Source organism: Alosa pseudoharengus, unplaced genomic scaffold (assembly GCF_046254945.1).
Source record: "Alosa pseudoharengus isolate Yale_2024_CS ecotype anadromous, Long Island Sound unplaced genomic scaffold, YU_APseudo_1.1 YU_APseudo_1.1_scf_5, whole genome shotgun sequence".
Taxonomy (NCBI): Eukaryota; Metazoa; Chordata; class Actinopteri; order Clupeiformes; family Clupeidae; genus Alosa; species Alosa pseudoharengus.
The window spans coordinates 12,047,989-12,064,781 of record NW_027468837.1 but is presented as its reverse complement, the minus strand read 5'-3'; the positions used below and the strand labels follow the sequence as shown (position 1 = coordinate 12,064,781).

Here is a 16,793-nt window from a genome sequence, read left to right as displayed (position 1 = left end):
TGTCTCTACACTGTTAATGCTTGGTATAGCAGTTATTATTATCAAACAAAACAAAGGTGGTGCATAATGGTAAGTGTTATGAATTTGACAGTTGATGTTTGGGGCTGTGACTGTCAACTTTTGAGTCTTCTCCTGTTGCACATTCCAGAAGTTCCCTGACTGAATTCCAAAATGACGAAATTTATGAAGGGGAGGGGGGATTCATGCAATGTTCTCGATACCCAATGGTAATGCCTGTGTATTTAAACCACTGAATGTTGGCCATTCAACCCATCATACCATAAGTCATCATAAGCTGCAAATACACAAATAATGAAGGAAACTGCACTGCTGGTCCTACTCTTGTGCTCTCACTCAGGGGCAGAGAGTAGTGGGGATGGCACGTCTTCACAGGGTAACTCTGGAATGGGAACTGTTTTGGGAACTATCCTAAGCCAACTGATGACTATGGCTGAAAAGCAAGGTGCTATGGAGGTGAGGCTTAACAACTGCAAGAAGGAGGTGGAGGAGCTGGAGGCCAAGGTGCAGCACACAGAACTGAAACTCCAGGAGGCAGACGCCAAGATATTGGAAGGAGGGAATCAAATAGCAGACCTGAAGCACCGTCTTAAAGGTATGGTCGGCCTGTGGTATCTTTATTAGACACTGGTGAAGACAAACAACGTTTTTGAATATTGATTGTTTTATGTGGCTGCCTCCATCCCTCTCATAATGAACACAGAAGATAAAGAATAACTTCTATAAGACAAGAAAGAAATGACAAACAAATGTTCATAGATTATTTCTTATTTCTTAAAAGTGTAAAATGTTTGTTTTTGTTTTTTCTTGACAACAAGATCACTTTGTCATAACTGTGGAATTAAAAGAAATATAGTATTTACATTTAATATTTACATTTAATTGGATATGGGCCTTTCACATTACTTTTCTGTCTTTTAGGGACAACGGTAGCCTTCTCAGCAGCCTTGACAGGGGGGCAGTGTGGACCCTTCAACACAGAGACTACTCTGGTGTACAGAACTGTTATCACCAATATAGGCAGTGCTTACAACCCGGCAACAGGTATGGCTTTGGGGTCAGGTTGCACTAATTTCCCAGCTCTGAACAGCTGGGAAATTAGTGCAACCCCCCCCACAGGACTGATCTACAAAAATACCACCAACATTGTTGTGTGGCAATTAAAGTTTCTATTCTATTCTATCATCTTACACAGATTCCAATATATTTTCTTTGTTATTTCAATTCTTTACGTTCTACAGGTATTTTCACAGCACCACTGAAGGGGATTTATATGTTTATGTTTTTTGATATCGTATTTGCTGCCCATGGATCCACTATGCATCTCTTTAAGAACCAACAGAAGATAGTGTCAACTGTTGAATGGAAATCTGATCATGACGGAATTGATGGTGGATCAAATGGAGTGATTTTGCAGCTGGATCAACGGGACCAGGTCTATGTACGTCTGATGGCTAATACATGGGTTTATGATGATTCCAACCACTACACTACATTTAATGGTGCTTTGTTGTCATATGAATGAAGATTGTTGAATGAAGTGTCCAGAATGGCCCACTGATCAGTACACTAGGACCACTTTCACAAAGGTAAACTGATTCAGAATATTTTGTTTACCTTGCTGAATTTTGAGTTTTTGGTAATAAGCATAATAACATGCCTCCATACACAAATGGTTGAATAGGGTAAAGCAGTTTATTAATAGATATCACCATGGAACTTGATTACTTTAAAATAATATTTTTAAAGTAAAAAGTAAAAGTTTTCTGAAGTTTTCTGTTTAAATATGTGAATGAGGCATGTTGTGCTCATTTGCATAGGCCTAAACATTTCAAGTATAGAAATCTGAACATTGAGTAAGGTTCATATTTCTTGTTGTATTTTATTGACAAATAGAGTCAAATTTACAGAATGATCACTCCATAAACCTGATACTGTCAGCGGACATGATTTTAGTGTAATATTTTATATAATTATATGATTCATTTATATATGAATGTTTAATGGTCAAGATGCTGGGGTCAATTTTTTGGATTATAACAAGTATACATTTTCATTTGCCATGAAAATTACGTCAGTTTTTATTGAGAATGAGGGTCTTCGATTACTGGAAAACGGATTACTGAAAAACACAAAGTGAAATGAAAAACTGCATCTGAGATTTAAAACTAATTTACAACACACTTCCACCTCCTGCTGGCCAAATGCCATGCTGCATGTGGACCCCAGATCCATCATGTGTTTAGGTTTCATTTTACTGCTTAAAATGTAATTCCGCAGTAATTTGAACCCAGGGTCCTTTTCACCATGATTGAGTCGAACAACCGTCGAAGAGTCGAAGTTAATCGTTATGTTAAGTTAGACGTTATGTTAATCAAAGGTGTACTATAACTATATTATATTTATACTATATTTAACTTATATAGTGTATTTAGTATTTAGTTTTGTTAGTTTCTTATCTTATCTTCTACTGTCTTTATTGTACAGTGGAGTTTAGTTATATGTTTATACTTATACTAATGTTTACCATTTCTGTTGTAAGTGCATGTTGTGTGTTATGCCTGTATGCTACTGAGACCCTTGAATTTCCCCTTGAGGATCAATAAAGTATCTATCTATCTATCTATCTATCTATCTATCTATCTATCTAAGTTTGACCAGCTTTAATGCTTACAGCCCAAATGGCTAACAGTGGAAGTACTAGGGGCCATTCGCTAAGCATAAAAACCGCCATTTTTTAACCACTAATAATGCTCAAAATAGCACCACACTTCTGCAGTAGTATGAATAGGGTCCCTACACATAAAATGAAGCATCAAGAACTTAGTACGTATATCGGGAGTTTATTAAAATGACTGTTATACGGCCCCAGCTGTGGCGTAACTGGGTGGGGCACCTGCACCGTACGTCGGTGATCCAGGTTCGATTCCCGCCCCGTGGTCCCTTTTCGGATCCCACTCACTTCCTGTCATTCTCCACTATCCTGTCAATTAAAGGCATAAAAGCCCCAAAAAATATACTTTAAAAAAAAGATTGTTTTACAAGACTTACCAACCTTTGGTCACCACCAAAAGATGCCATGTTGTGGGAAAGTCCTTCTACAGATAGCAAGAGGCTGGCGGACCACTGTTGGTCCATTGGGGGCATAGCTGGCGGTCTGCTGGCATTTTGCTCATCGGTTCTCTGGCGGTCCGCTGGCGGGTTGCAAACAAATTGCCCAATATTTTGCCACTATTTGTCTAAAATCTTTTTCATTTGTTCAGTTATACTCCATATATCATTTTATTAACTTTTCTTAATATTCATGACAAGTTCAATTTAAAGAGATGGTGGTCCAACGGTGGCACGCCACCAGCGGCATACCAACAGCGGTCCGCTATCTGCCAATCTGATTTTGCTATCTGGGACCCTTTACTACTGCACTAAGTGTGGTGCTATTTTTAAGACCCCCTATGCAACATTTACAACTTAATAAAACAGTTCCGAAATCATTGTGATGGTTAAATGACCTGTTGCGGTGAAAATGGTGGCTTTCCCTGCTCCCCCACCGTCTCCTAGCGGGAAACCAGCCTTGCAAGATCTGCATCTGTGTCCCGCAAAATGGGTTGTAAGCGTTAAAGCCGGTCAAACTCGGTAGGCCACTCCATCGATCAACGTAATTAAGCTCTCAAGGGGTGTTTGACTCGTTGTCATGCTGAGTTCAAATTACTCTAGAATTACACTTTAAGACAGTTGCCCTGGGGCCTCAGCATTCAGAAAAATATCCTAACTGCTTGTCCTATATAGGTTTCAAAGATAGGAAAAATTATTTCTTCCTATTACAGAAGCAGTTCATGACTGTGTCCCATCCATAGACTGTATACAGTCTATACAGTTTATGGTCCCATCTTATCTCAGACCTCCTATCTTATCTTAACAAGAAATCCTAACTGTAACTGTCAATTATATGTTTTAATCGGCAATAGTCCTGTCATGTCTGTTTCTATGCTTAGAATGTGTAGACTGCCTGTATGTTATGGAGAAAGTCTGTTAAGTTCATATTCTGTATACAGTATACAGTGTGTTCATGTATAACTCCTGTCATAAAACATTTACATGACATGCCTTGCCTGTTGAATTGGCTTCTGATAAAGAAGTATTTTACAGACCTACAGAGCAGCAGCTGTTACCAGTACAGTGGGCATGGCTGCTTTCCCCTTACAATTTCTCTCTCTCGCCCCAAAGCTCTTGGGAGCTCTCTGGTGGCCACAGAGATCCTTGACTATACATGCACAGCTAACTTTACCAGAAGGCCTACTACAAAGAGGTCTTCACTGACATTTTCTTAAGAAACTTGGTGTCTCTCTAGCACAGATTTATACACAGAGGAAGATCAGCATGCCTTACAAAAATGAAAGCATAAAAGGAGAGATAGTTAAAGTAGCCTACATGCAGCAGAATAAAGAACACAGACAGTGATATTCAATTTGATTTAACTATAGCACCAATAATAACTGTATCAGGCTTTACAGCCATAGCTATTACAAGATAGTGTTCAGCCATCAAGATGACTGGATAACTTTCCACAGAGCAAATGCCTGGCACAACGCAGGGCAGATTTATAATTTCACATAAGGAAAAAAACACTACAAAACAAAGAAAGACATTAAAATTAGCTAATAGATTACAGCAACATTTGATGGACAAACTCATAACAGTAGAGGGCCACAACAATTCAGTCTCTTGTAGTCTGCATGACTGAAAGACATTGTTTCTCAGAATTGCATTCATGGATCTTGTTTGTTTGTCTTTTAGCCTATCACATTATTCTTACAATACTGAATGGAAGCCATTTAGATAGCCCAATCACAGTCCTTCGTTTAATCCTCTGACCCTAAAAGCTAAGCTACATCATTTGAGTTAGCCTATATGAGAAGCTATTTTAACAAAACTGTAGATTTTGTACAGCCAAATAACCTAATAGCCAATCAGAGTGTCAACCAGTGGTGTTCTCCTGACTTTAGCCTAGCCTACTTAACTGTAAGGGTGTTCGTTCACATGAAACAGCCTATTGGAGAGTTTCTCTGGAGGAAACACTAATTAGACAGTCGCAATTTCATTAGTCAAATATGCCCATAGGGCGATGGCTATTTATTGCATAGCTAACCTAAGACTTATTTGGTTCGAGCAACATGTTGCAATTTGTCTGGTTAAAATGTGAAATGCGAATTAGACACCTGCCTTGTTGCCCGGTAGTTTTCTAATCCGGATATAGTAGCCTAGTCACGTGGTGTGATTGTAGGAAGCCTTTTAGGAAAGATTTGACAGTTGACAGGCTACTGACAGACAGCCTACCTCAGTCCACTTTTGCGCGCAGAGTCTGACGGACCGTCACAGGTAGGAGGAAGTTGGCTATACATTAGGTTACACTTCGTTTGTTTTTCGTATTAATGGACTGTTTCAGAAACGTGGCGTGTGAATGGGAAACATACACTTGTTTCCTGTATTGTGTTATTCTGCTGTATCAACAAGGTAACGTTAGGCTAGAGCAGAATAGAATAGCAGCAGAATAGCCTAATCCGAGCACAATACAGACCTCCCAGTCAGTGTGCGAAACATGAACGAGTTGACTGTTCTGTTGTTAAGACATCTGCGTTATACCAGCTGGCTAACGGATTTATTATGACATTCATTGGTCACAAAATTCCTTCACCATGGCACAATCATGTGTTTGCACGACTGCTCAAAGTTGCAGATATAGCCTTTTATTGTGGGAATCAGTCGCAGCACAGGCTGGCTGACTGGTTGCGCAGCTGGCTAGAGCAGGCTACTAACGTTACAAGATTGCCTTCTAAAGTTACACTGGCATTCTGTGTCAAATCAGACAGAATCCAGGAAAATGGTTGCCGCGCCGTCTTAGATTTTGCTCAACGTTTGTTTACATAATGTTTAGATCCCGAAAATAAGATATAAAGACTGTAATATTTTTTGATAAATTCCAATGTTTTCACACCTTTTCACCGTTTGAGTTTACTCTCAAAAATGGCTACATTTGGAAATGTTTGGGCATTACTAAAAGTGTTTATTGATGTTGTGCCAATATTTGAGTTATCTGCAACAAATGCACATGAAGATATTAGCCTACGGTAGGCCTATTATAAGATATTAAGGTGTGTGATTGCCTTTTTCAGAAATTTAATAGGATTTATTAGATTTGGCACTTGTTTGTTCCCTAAATGTCCATACATTGAACTACTTCTACATGGATTAATATGCCTACTAGCTACCCAACATACCATTTTAATACCAAATACATACAAAAACAAGTTTATACTACCCTTAATGCCACTCTTTGCACTCTTGCACTTTTTCCAAATCTGGGCCTTGTAGAAAATCAATGAGTAAACGTTTATTGTTCAGTCATACTGACCACATGCTTGTCTACCATCCTACAAAGTTAGGGCTGGCTATGAATAATACTTTTCATGATATGAATGCCTAAACATTGCTTCCCTGATAATGTATTTTGTCAGGCTGTAAAACAAAAAAAAACAGTAACATCAGAGCTGGAAAAAAATCTGAAGATTTGAATAGAAATATTTTACAGGACTTGGTTCTGGGACCCATTCATGATAGACAAGGTTTGAAAAAAATCTGAGACGTTGCAGCAAAAACTGTATCTGATTTGAATGACCCAACTGATAAAGCTTTTGTATGTAGGCTAATGGGTTGACGCCTAATGTATTTTCATTGATTTCTCACATTGATAGCTTTAGCAATGGTTACTACTGTTGTGTGTTTAAAATAAATGAACATGATTTTAATTGTTCTATGCAATAAATTATAATCAAATACTAGGCAATATAAATAATGTCTTCTACCATAATAAAAGCGATAGGCCAACTAACGTGTACTACTGCGTTTTGACAGGAAGGATAATCTCCATTGCATGTCTATTGCAATACACTTAACAGTCCACACTATTATTTTCTTGTTTGTGAAGTTGGACGAAGGAGTGCCCCCCTGCTGTAGGCTAGAGATCGAGGTCACAGGCTGAGAGAGACATGTTTTTAGATTTCATTGCCATTATTCAATTGTACATACCGTTGTAACATACTTACATGTTATGTGACTCTAACCCAAGATGTAGGCCTACAAGTAGACTATTATTAGTTACATTTTCTTCAGATAAAAACCTGCTGTCACAACACTTTATTACGTAACTGTTGACCGTAATCAGCAATGTACACGTTGTAATGTGGATATTATCTGGTCAGGGAGGCTATATTGGAAGTAGGTGGTTTCACCATCAGTTGGCGATCCGTTTAAATATTTGCATAATATAACTAACACCAGTTATACATGTTATATCAGAACTTATGTGGAATGTCTTTTACAAGAGTCATAATGAAATGCTAGTCAGAAAGTAAGAGTTTGGCATAGATAGGCATTTGTGTACAGTGTATAGTATTGGCATAGGTGTATATATATTCATATATAGAATTCAACAGCGCACTCATGTTGGTTTGGCTATATATTGAGGTTCACACTAGAAGTTGCTGTGTTTTTTGTCAGGTATTTGGTTGGAGACAGGTGTGAATGGGGCTAGACCATGCGGAAGGCAACTTGGGGACTGCTGCTGCTGCTGTTGCTGCTGCTGGCCTGTGTAGCCACCTGTGACCCGAGTGACCAGAACCAAAATGGAGATGAGAAGGGCCCTCGACGCAGAGGCCATGTGTCGGTGGTGGTGGTGGGTGGAACAGGCGACCTCGCTAACAAGTACCTCTGGCAAGGCTTCTTCCACCTGTACGCCACCCAGGTGGGCAAAGGCCACACCTTTGCCTTCTACGGAGGTGGTCTGTCGCCGGCCGACAAGGGCACCCCGCTCCTCTTTGAGATCCTCAAAAGCCAGACGTGCCCTGAGGAGCTGTCGGCGGAGCGCTGCGCATTGGTCAGGGACCAGTTCCTCCGGCTGACTCAGTACTGGCAGCTTAAGACTGAGGAGGACTACCAGACCCTGGGCAAGCACATCGAGACTCAGCTCGGGCAGGAGGGCATGACGGAGGCTGGACGCTTCTTCTACCTGTCCGTGCCGGCCTTCGCCTACGCCAACATCGCCGAGCGGGTCAACCGGAGCTGCCGGCCGCCACAGAACGCCTGGCTCAGGGTGGTGCTGGAGAAGCCCTTCGGTCACGACTTGAGCAGCGCTCAGGAGCTCGCCACGCAGCTGGCTAGCTCTCTCAAAGAGGACGAGATGTACAGAATCGACCACTACCTCGGAAAACAGGTGCACAGTGCAAATATAATCAGCATTTCCTTTAAGGGTCATTCTGTGTCGACACAACAAGTGGTTCAGCTCCCCCTTCATACTTTATTTATTTAGTTATTTGTTTGTTTATTTAGCTTCGGGTGGAAGAAGAATCACTATGATTAAGCAATATCTGAGCAAATGGTTCACAATTTTAGAGCTGTCATGAAGCTACATAAACTGTTTTACATTTTTACATACACAGTGGGAGTTTTTTTAAAACTTTGGTTGAGTTGATCTCAAGTAAGGAGATGTGTGTTTTTTTTACTGTCTGACAGAAATAAGAGTAGAAAAGATCCTTCAGCTAGTCTAGGATACATGGCATGAAAATTGGAACAAGACATTATTACACACACACACACATAGCATTGTTCTCAGGAGACTTTTTGAACATTTTTCTCAACAGAGCCAAGCTAAGAACCCTATAATCTGAATTGTCCCGTTAACGGACTTGTTGCAAGGCATGATTTGCATGACACCACACAGTTGTTGATAAGAAGTTGCAATACCATAAACAGTTTTGCTCTCTGGTCAGCCAGCCCCCTTGCATACCTCCCACATGATAGTTCCAGGAAATTAGGTTGCACAATTGGCATGAATCAGTCAGTGTAAGTAGCCAGTTAAACAGTCCGTCCAGGCCATTTTCTACACGTTGCATTACTGTGCAGACATGTCCAGGAAGCGCCACAAATGTTTATCCTAGAGCTCAATACTTGGCTTAGGGTTAGGGTTGTGTCAGCCTACTAATCATTGTGTCATTGAAATATTAGCGAAGGCACAGAGAAGTTATCTGATGGCAGTTCATTTATCATTCTCTCTCCCAAAAGGTTGTTTCCCAGATATTACCATTTAGAAAACAGAACAGGAAATTCCTTAAGCAAATCTGGAATAAGCACCATATTGATCGAATGGAGATTGTGCTCAAGGAAACACTAGATGCCAAAGGTATTTAGTGTACAGCAGACAATAATACATAAATACCATTATACATTGTCCTTAAAACTAAAGATGGGAAAACAAACAAATGGCAAAGCAAGTTAGCCATTCATGTCAAGCGGTATGCTTTCTATCTTTTTAATTTAATTGCAGGACGCATCTCCTTTTATGACCAGTATGGAGTCATCAGGGATGTGATCCAAAATCACTTGACTGAAGTGATGACCCTTTTGACCATGAGAGTCCCCAAAAACCTGACGGACTGTAAAGAGATTGATCAGAACAAGCTCAAAATCTTCAGCGCATTTCATCCGCTCGACAAGGGCAGTGCTGTCATTGGACAGTACCAGTCTTATAATTCTGAAGTCCAGCTTGAACTCAACAAGACCAAAGATCACTTGAGCCTTACCCCGACATTTACTGGTAGGTTGGTTGATGAACTGACAACATTAATGTTATCTGTGACTAGATGTGGAATGAAGGGTATATTTCAACATTTTGTAGTATAGTAGGTTTAGAGACACTGGTGAAAAAGCTTGTATAATATTTCCTTTGCTAATGCATGGCTCAAAGCTAAGGTGTTTAATAATTTTTTTATTTGTTTTAAATTCTGTCTGACTTTAGGTATTGCAGTCCACACCACTATGCCACAGTATGAAGGCATCCCCATATTCCTGATGTCAGGTAAACTCCTAGACGAACGGGTTGGATATGCCCGCATCACTTTTAAGAACAACGTGTTCTGTGTGCAAGACCCCAACAGTGTTACGTGTAAGCAGAAGCAGATAGTGTTTTACATTGGCCATGGCGCACTGGGGTACCCAGCAATACTGGTCAGTAAGAATCTTTTCAGGCCAGCGCTAGTGGGCAGTCGCTGGAAGGAGGTGTCCGAGGATAACGACACCCTTTTGTTCGGCATGCCCCTCTCGGACTACTACATCCAGGTACCGACGGTCCAGCGAGAGGCCTACACGGAGTTGATCCTGCAGGTTTTCCGCGGCCGGATGGACCACTTTGTCAGCGCCGACAGCCTCTTGGCTTCGTGGAGGTTCTGGACGCCTCTGCTGAACAGCCTGGTGCACACGTTCCCTCGGCCGTACCCCGGCGGCGCCGCCAACGGCAACCAGCTAAACTTTGAGCTGCACGGCCGCGAGGTGCGCTTCTGCACCGAGGCCCTGGTCAACGTCATCCCCCAGGAGCGGGCAGGCGGCGAGAGCTTCCAGGTGATGCAGGGCAAGTACCGCAGCGCGGACATGGTGTCGGCCTGGGCCGAGGAGCTGGTGGAGCGGCTGGCCAACGACCTGCAGGAGGCGGCCGAGGAGGCGGTGCAGGAGGGCGTGCCCTTCCACCTGGCGCTGTCGGGCGGCTCCAGCCCCGTGGCGCTCTTCCGGCGCCTGACGCAGCACCACTACGCCTTCCCCTGGTGGAACACGCATGTGTGGCTGGCCGACGAGCGCTGCGTGCCGCCCTCCGAGGCCGAGTCCAACTTCCGCACGGTGCACGACCACCTGCTGCAGCACGTGCGCGTGCCTTACTTCCACGTCCACCCCATGCCCGTGCAGCTGAACCAGCGGCTGTGTGTGGAGGAGGACGGCGGCGCGCTCGCCTACGAGCGGGACATCACGCGCCTCGTCAACGCCTCCAGCTTCAGCTACGTCCTGCTGGGTGTGGGCTACGACGGCCACACGGCCTCGCTCTTCCCGGGGACCGCGCTGGACGCCCACGGGGAGAGGCTGGTGGCGCTAACCGAGAGCCCCGTCAAGCCGCACCAGCGCATGAGCCTTACGTTCGCCGCCATCAACCGCGCGCGGCGGGTCAGCGTGCTGATCATGGGTAAGGGCAAACACGAACTGGTCACTCAGCTCAGCCGGATCAAGGATACGCCCGACAGATGGCCTATTACAAAGATTCAGCCGGTGAGCGGAAGGCTTGTCTGGTACATAGACTATGACGCACTGTTAGGCCAGTGACAACATTCCTCCCCATGTTTTAAATGCTACTGAGAATGTTATGGTTTTGTAATAGGAGTGAGTTATGTTTGCATTTCATTGATTAATGAAATGATAATGTTTTTAATCATTTCAATTTGTGCACAAAGGCAAATTTGTAACTGAGTGTAAATGAAGTAGGGAATGTTTGTGCAAATGGAGAATGTACTTATTCATTAATTGTGCTCTCAATTTGAGAAATTTGTTCTACACTTAATTGAACAAATGCCAGTCACACTTTAATGCTTAGTTTGTCTGGTCAGCATATACTGTTCATATTTCACACTCAGGAAGGGAATGTTGGACAAAAACTGTGTACTGTGATTTACCCATGCTGGATAAAGAAATCTTTATGTGTGATATTAATGAATAACATGTGCCACATTTCTAGAACCCTTTACAATACAATCAGTCAGGACTATGAAGGGACTTTACTGATCCTATATTCTTGTGCTCATATCATTTTTGTCATCATCCTATATTCTTGTTCTCATATCATCTTGAAGGACCAAAATGTCAATCACCAGAAGCATCCACTACTATGTATGTCAAATTAAATGTTCAAAATTGAGATGATGGGATTTCAAAACCATCTAAAATGTTTAGAGGAACACTACGAAATGGTTAGTTGACCAAAAGCTTTCATTATTACTGTGGCTACGTAAAATGTATTTTGTGGTTATAATTCCACGTTTCTCAGTTGCTATCATGGAATTGGGAATGTTTATGAAATACAGTGAATTTGCTCTTGGTGCCAGTGGAAAAGTTACTGTAATTTAATGCTGTTCATGTTACTCACAACATGTAGAGGGAAGTGAATATAGTGTTGCAAATTCTGATTAGATTAATTAACTGTAATACCTCAGAAAGGTGCCTTTTGAAACAGGTAATAGAGGCCTTAGTTTGGCAATGAAACTCAATGGGCAAGAATGACCTATTCCTCTTTGGCAGCTTGTCTTAATCTCTGACGATGAATACAACATTATGCCGAGGTTTCTTTGAAGTGAGCTAAAACGTGCACTGCCATTTCTGCACATGCACTGCTGTTTCCGTCAGCCCTTAAAGTGTAAGTTCAGTGTAAATTGACCCATAGCCTTGTTGTATAAGCTCACCACATGCAGCCCATCGGAAAAAGAATGAGACAATTTGGGACAACGTAGGCCAAGGACAGGCAGGACAGGCAGCTTGGACAGGCAGCTTAAAGCATAACTGCCTGTCCATAACTTGGCCTATGTTGTCACAAATTGTCTCATTCTTTTTCCTATGGGCTGCATGTGATGAGCTTGAACAACAGGACTATAGGTCAGTTTACACTGAACTTACACTTTAAACTTAAAAGGCCCTCAAGAGTCCTCAAAAGAGAATGTTGAAACAATCTATTGTTTTTAAAGATTTCTTATATAAGGGTGCTTGTTTTTGTACCTTGTATTTCACCCTGGAATATATTTTCTTGAATACCAAGTTTGCAATTGATTGAATTAAATTTTGATATTTTTATTTTATTTTATTCTTGTGATCAGAACTTACTGTGTAGCATTAAAGGACCATTTTGAACAAGTAATTTCTTGATTTTTGTGAAGACATGAGCACAAAAGCAAACACTGAAACAACTGAATCTTGTACATGTATAGAACTGTAAGTAATACTCGAATGACTAAAATCTAAATCTTAAATTACAAGACAGCTAAATGATGCTACTGAACAACAATTATGTGTTGCACATATATCTACACATTCCTTAAGGTACAGTGAGCGATCGTATAGGCAATTTCAAGCCCATAACATGTTTTATCACATTCAGCAATCGCCTCCTCACGATCCGCTAGCTGCCCATTCTGTGACTGTAAAAAAAAAAAAAAAGTCTCTGTAGGCAGCCTAGGCTCCGAAAACTGGAAACAAACAAAGTGGGGACAGCCTGTCCCCCAAACAAAAACGAAACCCTGTGTGGAGTTTCTCTGAGAATACTGAAGGGAAGGGTGAACTACCTGAGGTGTTCTGTTTGGTCCTTGGTTAAAATGTATGTTTTTGTGGACAATAGTGCCTGCTAATAATTTTAATTACAAACATAAACAAACATGACTTTGTGTGCAATCGCTGACTGCATCTTTAAGCCATACTACTATGTTTTAAAATCTGCTGTTTGGCAGACTTCAGTGGAAATGAATAAGCCAACAGGCATGTTTAGGTAAGAGCTGAATTGACAGAATGGCATTGTTGGAGTGGCACTCTACTATCTCTCGCTTTCCACTAGTGCTTGAAAGAGGATCAACCGCACATAAAAGCTTGGCATCCAACACAAAGCTATATGCCGATGACATCTGAGTAGGCTGCCACAATGGCTCTGAACAGGCTGACCTCTCACTGTCACACCGTGAGCGGTCAGCTGTCCTCACTGGTCGAGTAGACTTGATGGGAAATTGTTAATACTGATTAAAATACAGGACTGTACTTTGCACCCGGTCTCATGAGGCATATAAACATTTGAGGTAAACTCATTCTCTCTCTGCTAAATGGGAAAGAAAATGTAAAAAGGATGAAGAAGTGAAAACTATTTGTGCCTGTATGAGTCAAAGTTACATGACAAACTTTGTATGAAAAAGGGACTGGTTTCCCTCTGCTGCCCAGAGTACTTGGTTGTAATAGGATCTTTGTTCCCTGTCTGAGTATCGTTCTCGCACTGGCATGGAAACAGCATAAATAATTAAGAGGCATCAGCATGGACGTGAATAGTCCTTTGGCTCAGAGATGGTTCCAGAAGCTCTTTTCTTTCACCCAGCTTGGCCACATCTTGCTGATCAGCCAAAGGCTTGCTCTGGCCATGAAAAAGCCTGCGGGAAGAAAGAGCCAAAGACAATAATTAGTTCCAATTGTTTGCATGACTATACAAACCCCAGCCTTGCATTACAGAATATGTTTTAAACAAGGGTGGACGCGCAGTGCAAAGAGTTGACCCAGATCTACATGTGATGCAGCTGCTGACTAAAGTCTGAAACCATATCCTCTTCACAGTTAATGTCATCAGAGAAAAAAGTTTGAAAAACAACAACAAACGCAATACAAATGAATTAACAAAACATACAAATGTACCTGTGGAGAGAATACAAGCCCAAGACAGAACAAGGGAAAGGTAGTAGAGTTCTGTCGTTGTCCATGCCTGCAAGAAGGAAATGGGCACAAAACTTATTATCACGGTTACCAAAATCAATTAGACAAGTTTGTACAATGTGACTCGTTATTTTTAGTTAAATCAATAGAGCATGTGTCCCAAAGTAGCTCAAATGTGACATGTGACATCAGTCCAAAACTAAACTGTGAACACTAATAGTACTTCTGTCACATTTTACACCAATTTAAACGACAGTTTGGTTAACGCCCCGAATACAGATATTATATAAGATTTATACGATTTTATAAGATATACGATGATAACAAGATCTTTAAGCTTTTAAACTGAAAGAGCAACGCACACAGTCAGTCGCAAGTAGAGTCAGAAGCGTGGTGCACAGCCCATGAGCAAATGAAAGGACTCCAAACAGATGGAAGGCCACATTGAAACTCTGTGGCACTGGGTCCAGGAGTGTGAGAGCCACAGCAAAACCTGGAACAAATGGATCACCATTCAGCTTCAAGTTGTTCATACAAAAACAGCACACTTACTGACTATTTACTGTTTTAATATATTTTCTGGCATGTCAAATGTTGCAAAGGTCACCTGTTGTTATGAATGAGAAGATAATGAAGACTATGAGGTTATTGAGGATAGGCTGCTGGCAATATCGAGATGATCTTGGCCTGGTGGGATATAATTACAGATTAGGGATAGAAGAAATGCAGTAAATTTGCAGTTAGTTATTATAAAACATATCAACGGTATTCTGGTTGAAATTGTCAAATGGTTGAAATATGCAAGCCATGTACAGATTATCAAATGTACCTGCACTTGCCTGGTCAAGACATATAGTTGTGGAGTGAGGAGAACCACTACAAATGTAACCAGAATGATCTGACTGTAAGAGAAATGGTGAACGATAAGGCACCTGATCGAAGTCCAAGTCCAGATTAAACAAAGTTCAATGCAAACAGTCAGGTCCAGTATATTATCTACTGAGAAGAGGCAGTTGTTCAGATCACCACTTCTCACGGGTGCTTACAATCGGAGTCTCTGATCTCTCGGCAACCATCTGCTGCAGAGGAACGCTGTGTAGGCCACGAAGTAATGAAACATTGTATACTGCAGCTAGCTGTACTGAGAGAAACTTAGTCAACACTGAACTGCTGTGGACATTATGTGGAGGAAATATGACAAAACATCCAATTATATTATATACATTATTATATATTATTATATAATATATAATAATGTATATAGGTGTTTTGTATACAACAAGAGAAATAATAATTTGAAATAATTTTATATAACTCAACAGAGGTTTGTACCACAAGCACTAAATGAAAAGTGATGAACACTAAATTTCACTATAATTAAAAGGTGATACTTACCATCTATGCAGCCCCAACAAATGGATCTCTCAGCCTGGTGGAATACAGGTATTAAACGGGTCCTGGTCATTGTTGTGGCATGCTACAGGAGGAAAGGTCGCCCCTAGTGTCTATTTAGAGAAGTGCATCATGTTCCAACCATAACAATGTGCCAACAAAGACCTTACATAAGAATAAGAAAAGAGCATACAACCGTTTCCAGTCATGCAGAATCACTGGCAGACACAGAGGGGTGCCTCTATTGTTGAAAAAATGTGCCCTCAAAAGTGTCCAATTGGCTGACCATGACAAAAATATTTCCGTGCCCTAGAGTACCACTTCAAACAATAAGTGGAAATGAGTAAAATTCAAGAACATGTCTTAATGATTGTCCTTCTACTGTTGAAAACATGATGCAATGTCTTGGTGCCCCTTAAAATGGTTGGCGTTCCCTGTGTGCCCTTCCATTGGAAAAGGGTTCCATTATGGAGTGCCCGCCACATGACAGTGTTCCAAAGGGTGTCATATCCAGCACAGAATGCAGTGGAATGCAACCCTGTATTGTATCACATGTGAGAAATCATAAAGCAGTGCCACCGTAGGTGCTCCTCTAGTGGGGAAGTTTCCTAATGGATGCCCCTGCAGTAAAAAAAATATGATGACCATACATAAATTGAGGTTCCCTATACAGCCTACACGTGCATTTCTAATGAAGAAGAAAAAGATCTGCACTGTGACATGGGCAATTTTTTAATTATACTGTATGTATTTTATATACTTATTTAATTATAGCATATTTTGTAATTTGTATTTTGCACGATTGGAACAAATCTAATGTAGTTTGTAACAAAATACTTTGAGGAATTGTATTTAGAGTATTTAAAATAGTAATTTTTTCTCTAAGCCAAAATTTCATCACTCAGTTATACAGTACTTCCTATAACCATGACAATAAGTTATGCTTATCATAGTCCGGGAGCCAAAGGCGAACCTGGTTTTGTCGGTTATAGTTTTTTTTTTCTTTGCCGTTTCTTGTTGCCTAAGGGTTAAGGGTGGGTGCCCGATGATATCCCTTGGGCAATTCC

General features: G+C 41.2%; 2 protein-coding genes across 2 annotated transcripts; one reads left to right on the top strand and one right to left on the bottom strand.

Moving 5' to 3' along the window:
• Positions 1–5,305: 5,305 nt before the first annotated feature.
• h6pd (hexose-6-phosphate dehydrogenase (glucose 1-dehydrogenase)) lies at positions 5,306–12,784 on the top strand. The gene is made up of 5 exons (XM_076268201.1): positions 5,306–5,394; positions 7,573–8,284; positions 9,133–9,250; positions 9,395–9,664; positions 9,866–12,784. Exons 2-5 carry the CDS (start codon positions 7,610–7,612, stop codon positions 11,209–11,211), a joined length of 2,409 nt encoding a protein of 802 aa, XP_076124316.1. The 5' UTR covers positions 5,306–5,394; positions 7,573–7,609; the 3' UTR covers positions 11,212–12,784.
• Positions 12,785–13,968: 1,184 nt separating this feature from the next.
• On the bottom strand, positions 13,969–15,454 carry LOC143104556 (uncharacterized). Its single transcript, XM_076268654.1, has 6 exons — positions 15,381–15,454; positions 15,174–15,236; positions 14,942–15,021; positions 14,697–14,827; positions 14,317–14,383; positions 13,969–14,057 (listed from the first exon to the last, which is right to left on the bottom strand). Exons 1-6 carry the CDS (start codon positions 15,452–15,454, stop codon positions 13,969–13,971), a joined length of 504 nt encoding a protein of 167 aa, XP_076124769.1.
• Between the last annotated feature and the right edge of the window lie 1,339 nt (positions 15,455–16,793).

Excerpts from the sequence above, each read along its gene's own strand:
- h6pd (XM_076268201.1), top strand. The coding sequence starts at position 7,610 with ATGCGGAAGGCAACTTGGGGACTGCTGCTGCTGCTGTTGCTGCTGCTG. Across the intron at positions 8,285-9,132 it reads ACCACTACCTCGGAAAACAG|GTTGTTTCCCAGATATTACC; the intron begins GTGCACAGTGCA and ends CTCTCCCAAAAG. Across the intron at positions 9,251-9,394 it reads GGAAACACTAGATGCCAAAG|GACGCATCTCCTTTTATGAC; the intron begins GTATTTAGTGTA and ends ATTTAATTGCAG.
- LOC143104556 (XM_076268654.1), bottom strand. The coding sequence starts at position 15,454 with ATGTTTCATTACTTCGTGGCCTACACAGCGTTCCTCTGCAGCAGATGG. Across the intron at positions 14,828-14,941 it reads CTTCTCATTCATAACAACAG|GTTTTGCTGTGGCTCTCACA; the intron begins GTGACCTTTGCA and ends CATTTGTTCCAG. Across the intron at positions 14,058-14,316 it reads GGCTTGTATTCTCTCCACAG|GCTTTTTCATGGCCAGAGCA; the intron begins GTACATTTGTAT and ends TTCTTCCCGCAG.